Below are 16,088 nucleotides of genomic sequence, written 5' to 3'. Positions count from 1 at the left end.
TCAGATAAGTTCAACAACTTATCTTGCAACAGAAGGAAAAAGAAGGATTAATCATGGCTCAACTAAGACTACATTCCATGGGCAAATCTCTGATCCTAATCAGCAAAATCTCAGCAGTGGTGAAGATCTGGATATCACAAATTAATGTCCAGTGGCCCAACTTCATCTGACTTTGGCTGAATGGGGAGACTGAGAAAGAAAGAGAGAAAGAGAAAAGGAGAGAAAGAAAGAAAAGCATCCCCTGACACCCTGGAACTGATCTAATGCTCATAGCCAGATCTCAATTTATTACAAACTGCGCTGATGCTTATAGCTAATCCATGTTTTTTCCTCAAAAACATATAGATAAACAAGTCTTATGGAAAATCCACTTCAGACAAGGTCACTGTGCAACCTACAGTATACCAAAAATCTGCCTTTTGCTAAATGAATGACTACTACTTCTTTAGCCATTACAGCTTTATCCTTGCTTTAGTCTGCCCTCCCTATAGATAAGACTCACTGAGATTCTGAGTTACCGAGTTGCTCATGCTTTCTGACAACACCCAATCTAGAGCAAATCATTGCTTCCTTAAACCCTCCCCCAATTACCCAGTCAAAGCTCAAATCCTATAATGGGTTCTTTCTAACACCCTCCTATTGAGATACCCCATGGCTCCCTGTGGTGTGTGTTCTCTCAACCTGCAAGAATAATAAAACCCAACTTCAACTACAAGTGTGTTCCTGCTGGTTTTTGACTGGAGGGCATTGACACCCTATAATTCAAGCACTTCTCAGTGCTCCCAAGTCAAACCCCATTGTCCTCCCCATCCTGGATGTGATCCTCCCTCCTAACCTGCTTTCCCCCAATCTTTGGAACCCAAATCCCACTTGCTTTCTGCCCATCCCCAAATCACCCTGTCCCTTGGAAAGCTCTGAGACCTGCCCCACCTGGCTTCTGGTCCCCTGGGGCTTGGGTGGTGTGAACTCTGGGTTGCTCACCTCAGGGATTATTTCCAGTTTCCCTGAACCACACACAGTGTATCGGGAGCCTATGTAGAGTGGGGTCAGCGGGGGTGGCTTGTGTAATCGCACAAACTGGAACTTCTTCTCTTCATCATCTATGGCCTAAGGAACATACGGAAGCAACCATTAACAGGTAGGAAGGGGGCCGCCTGATGTAGAGATTCCACCTATGGAGTCTGGTCTGAATAAGGTGAGGCGTATTTCAGCGTGTTTGTATAGGTGGAGGGGGCTGTACCATCCCTGCACCCCTGACACCATGCACTGCTATACAGAGAGCACCCCTGCTTGGCCTCTGCTATATACAGAGTCTGGCTGTCCAGAATAGGGTGGGAACAGGGTCATTGCTAAAGAAGAAGGGAGAATAGGGGGAAAAGCTAGCATTCTGGGCCTGGAGTCCTCCCATCCTTTGACTCCTGAAAAGAGTCTTCAAAAGCTCATCCAGAGCAGTGGAGGTGGGAACTCAGCCTGGGGAGACCTTGGGGAACCAGGGGACCAGACCCTAGCTGAGCACTGGGAAGACACTTCCATTAAGTACCCACTTATCCAAGGCCCATCCCTATTCCTACTTTAGGAACGGTCCAGGGAGCTGTGTGGCTGTATTTCATGTTTGCTGTCAACCCACCCTGACCTGGCCCTTCCAGCTCTCAGTGTCACCTTCCGAATGGAGCAGTCACTTGGGATCAGGTAGAGGTGGAAGATGACTTCCTCAGGATGGAGGTGATGGTAGAGTAACACAGTGGAGTTGACGGGTATGCGCAGGGCAGCATGGATCACTCTCAGGAGAACTCCCATGGGGGAGAAGCTGGGGCTTTCCAGCACAGTGTAAGACGGTTCCACCCTAGTTGGCTTCTCCAGGAGCATCCCCTCTTCTTTAAAATGGGCCACTTGGAACAGAGAGACGTCTATGTGGCTCTCTGTCAAAGAATGGATTCAATAGTCATGAATTTAGAGCCTTCACCGGATCAGGCTCTGGCTGGGGCAATGGGATCCCAGGGTTTAGCTCAGCAGCACTCCTGGGAGAACCCACCATGGGTTTGGGGCTTTTGGAGGCTGCAGGCAATACTGACTCTAGGGTGGACACACCACAAGAGCCCCCTTGAGCCTAACCATACACATCCAGGTTCATACACAGGCCCAGACCCTGGCCTGGGGCTGGAAAAGATGCTGAGTCTATGGTTCTGTGTGCTGTCCTGGAGTCTGTAGCAGCAAGGAGCTGTTGAGAACGAGGAGGGAGGAGCAGTGGAAAATGAAGTGACCAAGGAAACTGTAGATTTATTACATATTTGGCCACCTACTCTTCAAATCCTTATTTTGGGGAAGAACCCCTCCCCCGCCACTCTGTGGGTCTTGGCAGGAGGCAAGCTATGGTTCCTGTGCAGGAAACTGCTGCTCCCTGGCCTGTGAGCAAGACTTGACTAAATGGATGCTGTCCACCAGGACCTTGAGCCTGGAGGATGAAGCAAAATGAAAGACCAGAGATTTTATCTTGGCAGTGGAGGTGGGGGCAGAAGTCCAGGGGCCACCACAGCTTGGAGCCCAGAGGCTGTGTTTGCAGTAGGGGTCTCTCCCGACTTTTCTTGGTATGATCTTGGCTGTGTCTTTGGGTTTTCAGGATCCTTTGGTCACTGCCTTTATTTTATTTAATTTAATTTTTTAGCCCGGTTACCTAATCTTTTGTTAAGTCTATCAGCTACTCAACAGTCTTCCAGTATATTCCTTTCTGCCTACATCAGCCAGAATAGGCTTCTCCATTTGTAGGCCAATGCACCAGGTGGGGACTGTGAAGCCACAAGAGAGGGCTTGAGCAATGAAGGATGGTAGTGGGAGGGATAATGGACTCGAGGCAGGGGTCCTGGCTCCATCCGTGCATCGCCAGGCAACTGCTGCAGTACAGATGGTTTCTGGGCAACGCAGGGGCATCCAGCAGGCCGGACAAAGTATTCAGCTTGTGTGGGTACCGATCAGAACATTGCAGCGTGATGGCAATCTCAGAAGAGGCCATGGAGTCCGTGACTTACATTTTCTTCTTTATTAATTGCCTTTGCTGTATGAAAAATAACATACTAACGGTGCACACAGTCTGAAACAATGAGGAAGAATTCACTCACGGGCTCACTAACCAAACAATACAAGCATCACCATCTTCCTCTTTCCCATTACAGCTTTTACTTTGCAGGAACACATTTTTATGCTTCCATTGTAGTACATGTAGCTTTGTATGCTGCTTTTTCCATGTCAGTTTAACTTGCCACAAGCATGTATCAGACTTTTCTAATGACTGCATATGATCCCTGCTAGTGGATGCATTATCCTATTATAATCCTATAAACACCTCTTGTTTCAGACTCTTGTTCCAATTGTTCACCATGATAAACAGTACTGCAATCATACATATTTCTGTGGAGAGTTTTGCTATTTACCCTTGGGTTATTGCCTTGGAATTAATAAATACCAAGGGATGAGAAAAGTGCATGAAAGGAAATGAGGGATGTTGTGGCTTGCCATGTTTTGCCAAATTGCTTCTCAAAGAGATAGTGCTGCTTTGCAGGGCCATGTTAAGTTGACTGATCTTGCTTCACCGTCCAGGGCACTGGAACGTCCTCATTTGTCAGAGAGGGGAACTGAAATCCTGGAGGGGAAGTGATTTTTCTGAGGTCACCCAACCAGCACCAGCTCTGGGACTTGATCCGGGCATTCCCATCACAGTCCCTGGCTCTGTGTCAAGCTAATTTTGGCTAAATTCTGGAAGGTGCTGTGCAGCTCTAATTTACCTTCCTGCTGGGATGATCAACTGTCCCGGTTTGTCTGGGACTGAGCGGGTTCCTGGGATGCAGGGCTCTCAGTGCTAGACCCAGGAAAGCCTTAGGCAAACTGAGATGGGTTGGTCACCTCCTTCTCGCACAGACTGTAGGAGAATCGCTTTCTCTAAACCTACTGCCTAATCGTATATTCATGCTGGGGGAACAGAAAGAGAAGGGAAGCAACAGGGAAGATTCCCCAATTGAAGGGTCGGGAGCTTGAGTGGTGACTGGGCAGGTATGACTGCTGAAAGACTGGAACCTTCTCTGAACATGAAATGTTGAGAACAACCCATCCAGGGGTAGGAGTGTCTCTGTGGCAGGGTCTGGGGCCCAGGGTCCTACATCCTTTTATCAAACAGAAGTTTTTTGAGTCCATGGCCAAGGAGGAAAACAAAGAGCCAGTAGAACAGTGACCCAAAGCATAACAGGTTCTCTGATGGGGAGGCCTTTGGTAACTCCTGCCCTCGTGACCCAGTGGCCCGGGGGCTTCTCTCCCGCAGACCCTGCCTCTGGGCTTTTGGTCTAACACCCTCCCTGCCCAGTGTCCTCCATACCTTCCAGGCTTGAGTGACCTGTCGAGGGCTTAAGTTACTTTCTTGCCCAAAGAGGGACACCAGCACCCACATCCCACGAAGGCGGGGGCGCTCGAGAGCGGTGTAGTTAACATAGAGTCTGCCAGCGTGAGTTCAACTCCCAGGAAAAGCACTTAGCAGCTGCGAGACGGTGCCTGGCCATAACGAGCCCGTGTCTGCAAAGCGTTTGGAATGGTAGGGGCTACTTGCTATTATTATGGATAAAATGCATTTGACTAAGCGCCTCACGAACTGCCTGGTGGGTTCTTTCTGCTCCTTCCTCAGACAACTTGACCAATTCCTCCTGGCAACCCTTGGCATCTGGGAAAAATGGGTCCTAATATTTTTTCAAGACACATTTTGCTCAACCGGAGGAGTTTCAGGACTGTCTACTGTATGCTTCAGAAGGTGTGGGTTCCACAGACGCAACAGTTTCGAGGCGCCTGGGATATCACTGGTTCCCTGCAGTGTAGCCCAGGCACTGCAGTGGTGGGGGTGAGAGGGCTGGGACAGGGTGGGGACAGCACTGGGGGACAAGCCCCTGGAGGCGGCTGTGTGAAAACTCCTCATTCCCAGTGGTAGCCCAGAGAGAAGGGGTCAGAGAAAAGGGGAACCAACCCATTTTCCTGCAAGGAGGGCAGGTGGAGAACAGGGATCTGTGAGAGCTGAAGGAGATAAACAATGGGGAATGCCGCCCGTACAGTTACAAGGGAACCCGTGCTCAGAAATTGCTCCACACTCGGGATTTAATGCTCTGCTATCACCATCTTGAAATTTTTAATATTTCCAAACAATATTCTCTTGCACTGTGTTGGCGCCTCTGGGCTCCAGGCTTCTTCTTGGAATACCTGGTGGAGAGTGGAGAATGGCAGTGCAGCCCTGAGCATCCTAGGCCAAGGGTGGACCAAGTTCTCTCACTGCTGGACACAGGCAGAGTGAGGGCATTATTGAACCCACTGACTCCAGCAGCCAAGCCCCTCTCTCCCTGACAGAGGTCTCCCTGGGTCAAGGTCTTGCTTTGTGGAAGAGGCAGAGAGGGTGGCGTAGGGACTCTATTCATCACTCTGTGAATGGTAAGGTGGGGTAGAATAATTTGTCCCAGCTTGTTGTCTGAGTCATCACCCCAACTTCTTCCCATATGAATGGGCCTCTGCAGCCCCCAGGACTCATTTTGCACCTCCCTCCTTCACTCCCTGCTTGTCTCTGGAATCTTCCCTAGTGAACGCTTGCATAGTCCCATCTGTCAGGCCAGATGCTCTGGGATACTCTGGGCTCCCAAATCTCTCCCCACTGCCTCTACCTCGGCTGGGATGCCACGACTTTCCCCTTGGTTCTGGCCTCCATTTCCCCTGTCCCCGTGCTCTCTGCCTGGCGTGCAGCTTGAATTGTTTCCTGAGCTTCCGTAACCCCAACAAATGAGCCTCTCCTGGTCCAGAGTGCTGGGCAAGCCCTTGCATTTTATCTATCTCATTCCATTTTTAAAATTTCTGCTGGTTTGTAAATTATTGTTCCTACGTTTATTCTTTGATTGATTACCTTAATATTTTAATGTGTATACTTAATGTCTAAAGTTAGTCAGCATCTTTACCTAGAGGAGATATTAAATATATTAATTATTGGAACAGCACTATGAGTAAACATATAAATCAATACATAAATGAAAAATTTACCTTTCTTTATTATCTAAACTGTACCTATTATGAAAGTGCTTACCACTGCTATAAATGGTAACATACTGTCTATCAAATCATTAACTGATGAAATGAAGCCCTTGCCTGAGTCACCATTTGACCTGGAGCATTGCATTGGATTCTTTTGATGGCTTTTCCATTAAATTGATAAACGTTAGGTCCCTGGCATTCAGCATTGGCTGGACTTGCATGCGATGTCATCTGGCCAGATCTGGAGAGCCTGAGCCACCATCCATGTCAACAGCACAGCTCTGGAAACCCCTGCCCTGCTGCCTGGAGGGCTCTGCCCCTCCTAGCTCCCCTGGGCTGGGTTGGAGCAATGCTGCCTCGGCCACCCCATGTCAGCCTGCACCACACCAGGCCCCATTACCTGCCTCTGTGGCCCACAGTGGATAACACTGTCACATAATTTGTGGTCTCAGTAAGTAGGAAGCTTTCAGAAGCATTTCAGTATTTTAACAACCTGGATGGTCAAACCTGTTTATATGCCTAAATGTCAGCCCTGTCTTCACCAGCCTTTTGAATTAGATAAAGATCTCAGATTTCTCAGACATTTGCTTTTTATTGCTAATATTGTAGTTCTCCTCTCTCTTTCTCTAATCCCCACATATTAGATATTATTATTTCTGCCTTATCCAGTCAATGTTTTGCTAGATTTATACATGTATCAGCATTTTTGCTTATCACGCCATCTTAGGTAGCTGAGACCTTCACATCGTCTTCCTTTTGGCCAAAGTATATTCTTTAGAATTTTCTTCAGCAAGAATTTGTTTATGGAAAACAATCTTGGTTTTAAAATGCCTATTTTATCTCCTTAAATAGTAATTTCTCAGAGTTTACAATTCTTGCTTGACATTTACTTTCTTAGTACATTGAAGATACCATTCCACTGTCTTCTGTCTTCCATTGTTGATCTTCAAAAGCCAGTCATCAGCCTAACTGCAGTACCTTTGAGGTAGTTGTTCTCTTTTTTGGCTGCTGTCAAGCTCTTTCTTTAGACTTGGTATCCTGTAGTTTCACTATAATGGGCCTAGTGCAGACTTTTTCCCCCTCTCTCTCCTACTTTGGATGATCAGGGTATCTGATTCTAAGAAGTTACCTCTTTCCGCAATTTTCAGAATTTCTTGGCAATGATCTTTTTTGATAATACATCTCTATTCTTCTTAACATATCCTTCCTCAATTCCAATGAGATGAATGTTAGGTTTTCTCACACTACCCTCCATGTCATTCTTTTCTTTTCATGCGTTTTTCAGATTTTCTGTCAATTTTGTTTGTTTCCACATCTGCTTTACTATTTTCAATAGCATCTTGTTTCTTGCTTATATTTTGAAGACTATGTATGTATTTAAGTATATGAAACACACTTATTTTATGTTTTTGTTTTATAATTCCATTGTACAAAGTCATTATCGGGCTGATTCTGGTGCCTTTAGTTTCTGCTATCTCTCACTTGCGTACTGTTTGTGAGATTTTTGTTCACGAGCCTATATTTTGAAAATTAAGCTGTGGGAAATCTATGGAGCAGAGAGAGGTCAGGATAACGGCACAACCCGTTATAACCATGTCTCCTTTGTTCATGGCTCCAGTTCTCAACTGTACTCCATGACACTCTTTCTTCTTGCTCATAGAAATAGAAATGGCATCCTTTTGTTGCTAGTCACCAACCATCTTTGTTAGTTCACTTAGCCTTACTTGAGTAGCTTTACATCTCAAACTGTGTTTGAGAAGTTTACCCAAATATCCCAACTGACCATATTATCTGTTTCCTACTGGGACCTTGACTGCTACACACTATGTAGACAGAACTTAATAAATGTTCGTTTTCATTGTTATGGTGGAGATAACTTTCTATTTAGGGAGACACAGGTAAGCTCAAGCAAAATTAATTTGAGGCCGGGAGACATGTGCTTCAAACAAGATATGTTTAGAGCACTGTGGAAAGAGGGAAAATCTGTTTCTACTTCCATACCTCTCTCTCAGTCTTTCAAATGAAGCCACAAACCTCCTCTTCTAGGATTCGTTCTTCTTGCTCACAGTGATAGAAATGGCTTCTCATTGTGGCTAGTCACCAACCATCTTTGGTGGTTCACATCCTATAGCCCCTTTCAGGCCCACTACTGCCTCCTCTCTCCCCTCCCTTCCTCTCGCTTACCTTGGAGGGACACAAAGTGAGGGAGGTACACAGCTGCCACGGCTCCTGGCTCCACCTTGATGTCGAACAGAGGCCCTGCAACCATCCAGCTGTGCTGGAGGCTTGTCTCGTCCAGGAACTGATTCCAGGCACAGAATTCGATCTCAAGGGTGACTGCCCATCGCACCACAAAGCAGAGGCCCGTGCTGGGCCAGTGGTATGAGCCAGCCACAGGCAAGTGAGCTCTGGGGAGAACAGGGAGATGCAGATACTAAATCACACGGCCCAGACGCACGGAACTGCTGTGCTAGACCCTGTGCTGAGCATTGCGGATACAGTAGAGGGGCTACAATCCCAGCCTTTGGAGTCAGGCGGATGTGTGGGTTTGAGTCCTGGCTCTTCTACTTTCTGACTGTGGATCCCTGAGCAAGTCATTTAACCTCAGAAACTCAGTTTCCTCATCTCTAAATGGGACTAATGATTGCACCCGCCTCGTAGGACTGTGAGAAAATAGTGAGGGAACGTATGCTGACAGTTTCTTAGGATGCATCAGGGGATGGTCAGTTCTTTTTACGATGATGCTGATGATGAAATAGGCAAGCATGCCTTCTTTTTAAGGGGCCATTTTCCACGAAGTAATAGCAGACGATAAGCTAACATCAGTGATTATCCCCTGGACCTGGGGGCATACTTTACAGAGATTTTAAGTGGCTTCCAATCTCCCCATCTGGAAAATCAAGTCTCCCCAAGTTTTCCCATCTGGTAGAGGTCCCTGGATCTGGTGGGGTCCCTGGATGCTGGCTTCTGTGGATATAAGTTGGGAGTGTCATGATCTCCCGGCTGAGACTTATCTGTGACACTGTTTGGCAAATGGTGAAGTATTATATGAGTATCAGAGACCATAATTATGATTTAGTCATTATTAATCATGAGACTGGAGCCTTCAGAAGGCCTTCTGCATTTTAGTGTCCCAATCACTAGAATAGTGCTTAGTCCATAGTATTAATAAAAGAGGAGCATATGAATTAAATGAGATGCAGATGAGATTTAAGGACATAGCAAATCTATTTGCATGGATCTTGTTTCGATCCTGATGAGAACAAACCAACGGTTAGAAGATAAATGAAGAAATTTGAATATGGACTTGGTATTAGGTGATGTGAAGGGCATTAATTCTGTTTGATGTAATAAATGCGTTGTAGTTATGGGAGAAAACGTCTTGCTATATTTCTGAAACACATAATGGGATATTTAGAGAGAAGCTCCCTGGATGCCTTATTTATAAAATATTACAACAGTACATGAGGAGGGCGAATAATTGAAGCAAGTTTGGCAAAATGGTTGTGGAAGCTGGGTAAGGGGTACGTGGAGGTTTCTTGCACTCCGTTTTGGAAATGTTCATAACAGAACTATTTTTTTTTTTCTTTTAACTAATAAAAGGCCCAGGCCCAGTAGCTCTGCTCTGACCCTGCCTGCTTGCTTGGCAAAGGGAGGGGGCCAGGTGGGAGGTGAGTGTGGTGCTGACTGGGCGGGACCCAGAGTGGGGTGGAGGAGGCCAGCCTGGGGGCAAGCGGAGCCCCCCAGCCCCTGCTCACCGGTATAGGCTCTTCTCTTTGTCAACCACTTGGGTGGCCACGGGCCCCGTAGGACCCCAGAAGTCATCTTCAGTCTCCCACGGCTCTGCGTGCAGGTCCTTGCAAAGGACGGGACCAGTCCACCGGGGGGGCTCCACCTGCGCTTCTCGTGGGGAACATCCCTCTGGAACGGGCGAGGCCGTGGTCAGCTCTAGGGTCTCCTGCCTGGTCTCTGGCACCCCTGTGGCTGGACCACGGAGGCTGGGAGCGCCTCTGCAGCCTCTTTCATGCTCCTGGGCCCCCCTGTCCCAGCCTCCACCTGTCTCCCCTCCCCTGGGGTCCAGAAGTGCTGCTCTTCCCTTTACCTCCCCTGGTGGGCAGGTTGAGAGGGGAACGCGGCTCAAAAGATGCAGGGGCAGGGATGGGAAAGGTGGTTTCCGGGCCTTGGCAGCCCAGAATGAGCCGTGGGCAACTGGGCTCTGGTTTAGAGTCTGATGCGTGCTATAGCCATGCCTGAGAGGGGCGGCACCAGCCTCTAAGGGAAGCAGGATTCCCCACCAGATTCCAGGAGCCAAAGTTCTTTCATGGGATGGGAACCAGGCATCTCCTCCTCATGCCAGAGGCAGGGGAATAGAGGGGATGACCTTCCACATCTGCCCCCCTCCCACCGGCTCCTTTCCAGTCTTGCTGCTGCCAGCCCGGCCCCTTCGAACTACCTGGTTCTGATCTCTGCCGCTTGAGTGATGACGTGTTATCACCCAGCTCTCCCCCATCTGGGTCCTTGTTAGGCATTGCCACACTTTGCTGCCTAGAAACAGAGATGTTCTTTGCCCCAGAGAACTAGGAGGGGGCTGTTCCCTTCCAGTGATGTTCCCACTGCAAAGCCAACTCATCTGAATGTGAACCCACGACCCCTCCCTGTTGACCTTTCCTTGGTCCCCATCTCAGTGACGGTTCTCCAGCCAGCCAGCCATGCCAGAACCCACGATGCCCTTTGCTCCTCCCTCTCCCACCTTGAGAGCTGACCCCCCCACCTCAGGGCTTCCTCAAAAGAGCTCTTCTTCTATTCCCTTCTCTTCCTTGCCATGGCCTCCACCCCGGCCCCAGGCCCTGTCATCCAGTGGTTTGGGCCTCCTCCCAAAGGTTTCTCTGCTTCTGCTCTTGTCCCTCTCCAGTCCATTTTCTACGCAGCAGCTGGTTTTAGAGTTTGCAGCTGGCACATGGCTCTGTTTAAAAGCACCCCCATTGCTATCAAGATAAGACACCTTCTTAATGGGGTCCCAAAGACCTTGCCTTGCCCCGTCTACCCTCCAGCCCCCACCACTCACTGACCCCTAGAACCAGGGGTTCTCAAATTGGTGTGCTTAAAAATTGCTTGGAGGGCTGCTGAAAACAGAATCCCAGGGATCTGATTTAGCAGGTCTCAGGAGGGGCTGGGGAAGTTGCATTTCTAATGAGGTCCCAGATGATGGTGATGCTGGCAGTGCAGGTCCCCAGGACACTGAGTAGCACTGCTCCGGACCCCTGGCCTCCTCCCAGTTTCACATAGGAGCTCAGCTCATTCCTCTGTCACAGCCTCTGCCTGGACTCCACCCTCTCTTGGCCCAAGCTAAGCCCTCCCACCTGTCAGAGCTCAGCTCAGCTACTTGGGACAGAGTCAGTAGGTTTGGTGATGAACTCACTGGCCCCAGCTCTAACTATACAGGTTCCTGGGGTAAGTCGTTTGTGCCCATCTTCCCACTGCACCAAGCCCCTGGAGGCTGGAGCTGTGTCTGACTTGTTTTCGCTGTGTCCTCAGAGCCCTCCACGGTGCCCGGCACACAGTGGGTCTGCAGGGAATATTTGTTCAGTGAATGAATGAATCCTCCTTCTAGGCCTGGGAGCCCTTTCCCTTCCATTTCAGGAGAGACAGAAACTGGGATCTTGGGGACAGATGGTGAGCGGTGCTTCACAGTCATAGGCTGAAATGGGCTTAACTGGGAGAGTCTGGGGACCCCAGGGGGATCTGCAGCGGGGACGGCAATCAACCCTCCTGCCCCTGGGCTCTGCCTTTAAGCTTGGAATGGTGTGTGTGTGTGCGTGTGCACACGAGATGTGTGTGTGTGTCACTGTATGTGTGTGATGTACACATGTTGATTGGTGTGTGTGTGTGTGTGTGGTGCCTGGTGGGTGTGTATGTACGTGCACATGGGGTATATGTGGGGTGTGCACATGTGTGGTGTGTGTGCACGTGGGTTATGCGTGTGTGCTGTTGGATTTGCCCGGGGTGTGTGGGTGGTGTGGGCAGTGGTGGTGTTTCCTGGGCATTCTCTGTGTCTTTGTCTCCCTCTTGTGGCCATTTTCCAAACCATCTCTGTTCTTTGCTGAACAACACGTACCAGCACCCACTCTCTCTAACTATGCTGGGCACAGAGGATTCATTCATTCACTTACTCACTCACTCTTTTATTTGTTCATCTCTGTATTGATCTCATTGGAAGAATTTAAGCAGAGGAATGACATGACTGTATTTGCACTAAACTAACATAAAAGCAAACCTCACTCTGGCTGCTGTGCTCTCTCTAGGAAGCTTGATCTCTCCCTGGCTCTGTCTGTGTCTCCCCCCGACCCCTAATCGGGGGGAGACCTCCTGGGGTCTGGACCAGCCTGGATCAGCTGGAGGGAGTTCTGGGTGCAGCCCTTACCATCTGCTGAGGACAAGCAGCTGAGGCTTCTCTTCCTCCAGGGCCCTCAACATCCGGCTCACCTCGTCACTTCGTGGAATCTGGCCTAGCCTGCAAGCACAAGGAAGCCTGGTCCCCCCAGGAGTCCCCTTCCACCCCCTTCCTGAGGTCCTCAGGGCACAGGACCCTGGAATCTGCCACCTCTGATTGGAACCCACTGCATTCCCCGGGAATCAGGCTCTGAGAGAGAGATTAGGGTGAGGGTGCTTATTAGGGAGTGGTCTTGGGTCAACATCAGTGGAAGGGGAGGGAGGAAAGCAGGATGGGGCAGTGGGGAGGTCAGGCTGCGGTGCAGTCTCAGGGGAAACCTCAGCCACTCTAAGGGCAGTTCTGAAGCAGGGACGGCCCTCCAGAGCTGTCCAGATTTGGGATGAGGGCACTGGCCTTGATACCTCAATACAGGTCAGTCTTTGGATTCAGGCCACCTGGGAAGGGGATGGGACTTTGGAGAAGGTAGTTCTCTTGGGCAGAAGTAATCGCTGCAGGGCTGCCAGTGGCTGGGTGTTATGTCTTCCCTTCTGCAGGGGGATCTGGACGGTGCTTCACAGCATCCTCACGTGCATTTTATTTCATTACAACCCATGAGGTGGATATTGTATTCCGATTGCACAGACGAAAAAGTCAAGTCCCGGAGAAAACAATGACTTGAGTCAAACAGTGTAGGCGGCAGAGCCGGGATATGACCTGGGTTGACTATCCATTTCCCTGTTCCCTTTCCTTCCCCTGTCCAATCGCACGGCACCCCCCATCCCTTACCCTGCCACCCTCCCCTCCCAAGCCCTTTGCCCGGGAAAGACCCACAGGAACCTACCGCAGGACCTTGAGGCGGCAGGCGGGATGACCCAGCCCCTTGCAGAGCAGCCCCAAGCCCAGGCCGTCCAGCTCGTTCTGCCGCAGGTCCAGCTCCCTCAGGCCGGGGCTGGTGCTGAGTGCGGAGGCCAGATCCTGGCAGCAGCTGGATGTGAGGCCACAGCCCACCAGCCTGCAGGAGAGATGCACACGGGCCCCAGGTCATAGTCCTGAGGGCTCCCTCCTCTGGGTAACTGGGGTCTGGTCACTCTTTCTAGAAGCTGTGGTCCTCTGAGGGTCCTGGGGTGACACTAAAGGAAAGAGAAAGACTTGCCTGGCTTGCAGTAACCTGGGCGATTCTAATTTCACTTAGCCGAGGACCCCTCCCCTTCTCTCTCCTGTGCGACTTACATGAATCCCGCCCACCCACCAGATCAACCTCATGTGATTAATTTACTCAAGGTTCCACCTGTATCCTTATGTCTAATCGTCAACCATATCAGCCTTTGTTAATCCCGAACGCCCGGAGTCAGCTGGCTTGGGATCCTATGGTAGGGCTTCAACATGCAGGACATTTACAGTACAGGGGGAACAAATAAGGGGAGCTCTCATGACAGGCACAAGAGTTGAGGGAGTGTATGGTGTAGCTGAAGGAAGAGGACTGAGTGATTAATTTCGATAAGAAGAGGGGAGAATGGGGAAGGAGAGGACACACAAGGGTCCTGAAAGAGTAGGAGTTTGCCAAGATGACGGGGCGGGGTGGGACGTTTCAAGCTGGCAGGAAGGATGTGTAATCACAGCACGAGCTCCGTTGAGCAATGCTGGCATGAAGGCTACATGGGGGGAAGAGGGAGTTTGAGGGTAATGCTAGAAAAATATCAGGATAGTGGTAGGCCTCAAAGGTCATTATAAGATATTTAGACTGTATTCAGGCAGCAGTGAAGAGCCAATGAAAGCTCTTGAGATGGGTTATGAGGCCCTGCAAAGCCTTGCCTCCTCTCTCCTGCCCAGTGGTCTCTGCCACCCTCTGTCCCTAGTGAAGAGCCTGATGGCACATTGGAGCAAGCCTCTTCTCCTGATGGAGATAGGTGTGTGTCTGCCCTGGTTTTGGGTGGTGGGGCCCTGGGAAGGGAAGATGCCTGGGGTGACTTACCCTTGGGGTATGGTATGAGTGACTGGTGGGTGGTGGGAAGGGAACTATGGTATCGTCAGGGCCATGTGCTGCAGATGGAGGCTCAGCAGGCACCAGCAGGAAGGGGCTTTTGGAGATGATAGTGGGGACTTCACATCGCATGAGGAGGGAGGAGGAGAAGGTGGCTCCCAGTCAGTCTTGTGGTTGGATGCCAAAGATGCCCTCCTCTCAAATCCCAGCCACTCCTTGTTCTCACAGGCCTGCTTCTCCCTTCCCTCTACCCCTTGTTTTTTTCTGGCTGCCTTCTGGACTTCTTACCCAGCTTGGAATCCAAGGTCAGTCATATCAAAGATGTGCCCCTCCACTGGGAGTTCTCCTAGGGTGGTCTTGGTCTTTGGTTTTGTCTCCCTGGACAATGTCTGTCTTCCGTCTTTGCTCCCAACCCTCAGCTATAGAGTGTGACCTGAGAAAGTCAGGGATCCAGCTGGCAGATGTCCCTGCAGACATGGCACTGTGCCCCTCCCTGTCACATCTCACAGCTGCGGGCTTACTTCCCAGATGGCCACCCCTCCTTGGCTGATGGGTTCCACCCTCCTGGCCCGTTGCATTTCCTGCTGGTTGACTTGCCCATCTCCCCTGGGACAGCTGCTTTATTCATCCCCAGATGACTCACCATTAAAAGCTGGGCTAGGTGGACTCCACCTCCTTTCCTCAACTGAGATTAGTTGAGATCTCTTCAGGAAAGAGGCTGAGGCCATGACTTGGGGAATGTAGGGAGTGCTGAAGGGCCCAGGCTCTGGAGCCAGGCAGACCTGGGTTCAAATCTTGCCTCTGCCAGTTACTAGTTGAAGACTAGGGACCTATCAGTTTACTCATCTATAACGTGGATTCACCATGCCTATCGCACAAGGTGGTTGCAAGCCCCAAAGAAGATAATGCATGCCAAGTACTCAGGACAGTGCCTAGCACATGGTTAGTGGTTAGTGGTTGACAAATGCTGCTTCTGTGGGTCCCCCAACCCTCAACTTCCCTCAGTCTCCCCAATGAGCTGGGACTCCTCAGACCCCAGCTTCCCTGGCAGGAAGGTGTGATCTGGGCTGGGCCACCCACTCACTGGACTCATGTCCCATTCTCCCACTTCTACCTATGTGAAATTTGGGCAGGTCAGTTAACCTCCCTGAGCCTCAGCTGTTATCAGCCTCCAATGATCAATGGAGAGAACTGTCCCTGCTCTGCCATTGTCACAAGCTGTCTTGAAGGGCCAAGAAGATAATGCATAGGGAGACACTTTGGAGAGTGTGTGAAGTTCTATACTAATGTAAGGAGTCTTTAGCTTAGGGTCTTCCTATTAGGATACGAAGCTTGAGATAGGACCGGGATTTCTGAGTGTCATTCAAAAGCTTTTTCTATTACTCTGGAGGTCTTGGAAATGATTTTAGGAGAGTGTAACAGCCTCACGTGGATTCAGGAAGCTACAACACGAGGCTGGATTTGCTTTCTTACTCTGTGTGCTCAACTTCTCCCATGAAGACCCTTCTCCAACTAGCAACCCCTTGATCCTCTCCTTCTCCCAATCACTCGCCATTTTCTTTTCATTGCTTCCTTTGGAATCTAGCTTTGAATTCATGACCCATCATTTCAATAACGCTCATGTCAGTGCCATGAACT

At 49.8% G+C, this 16,088-nt stretch overlaps 1 protein-coding gene across 1 annotated transcript in view; it reads right to left on the bottom strand.

The window, feature by feature from the left end:
• Window positions 1-16,088, bottom strand: part of NLRP1 (NLR family pyrin domain containing 1) — a 41,907-nt gene that overhangs the window by 5,362 nt on the left and 20,457 nt on the right. The window contains exons 7-13 of the mRNA XM_077165631.1: window positions 13,311-13,481; window positions 12,461-12,550; window positions 10,493-10,584; window positions 9,798-9,960; window positions 8,224-8,447; window positions 1,660-1,919; window positions 982-1,107 (exon numbers count right to left, since the gene is read on the bottom strand). Coding sequence (XP_077021746.1) covers window positions 982-1,107; window positions 1,660-1,919; window positions 8,224-8,447; window positions 9,798-9,960; window positions 10,493-10,584; window positions 12,461-12,550; window positions 13,311-13,481 — 1,126 coding nt within the window. The remainder of the gene's footprint in view (window positions 1-981; window positions 1,108-1,659; window positions 1,920-8,223; window positions 8,448-9,797; window positions 9,961-10,492; window positions 10,585-12,460; window positions 12,551-13,310; window positions 13,482-16,088) is intronic.

Source organism: Tamandua tetradactyla, chromosome 6 (assembly GCF_023851605.1).
Source record: "Tamandua tetradactyla isolate mTamTet1 chromosome 6, mTamTet1.pri, whole genome shotgun sequence".
Taxonomy (NCBI): domain Eukaryota; kingdom Metazoa; phylum Chordata; class Mammalia; order Pilosa; family Myrmecophagidae; genus Tamandua; species Tamandua tetradactyla.
The sequence above is the reverse complement of the archived record's forward strand: the minus strand, read 5'-3'. Positions and strand labels throughout refer to the sequence as shown.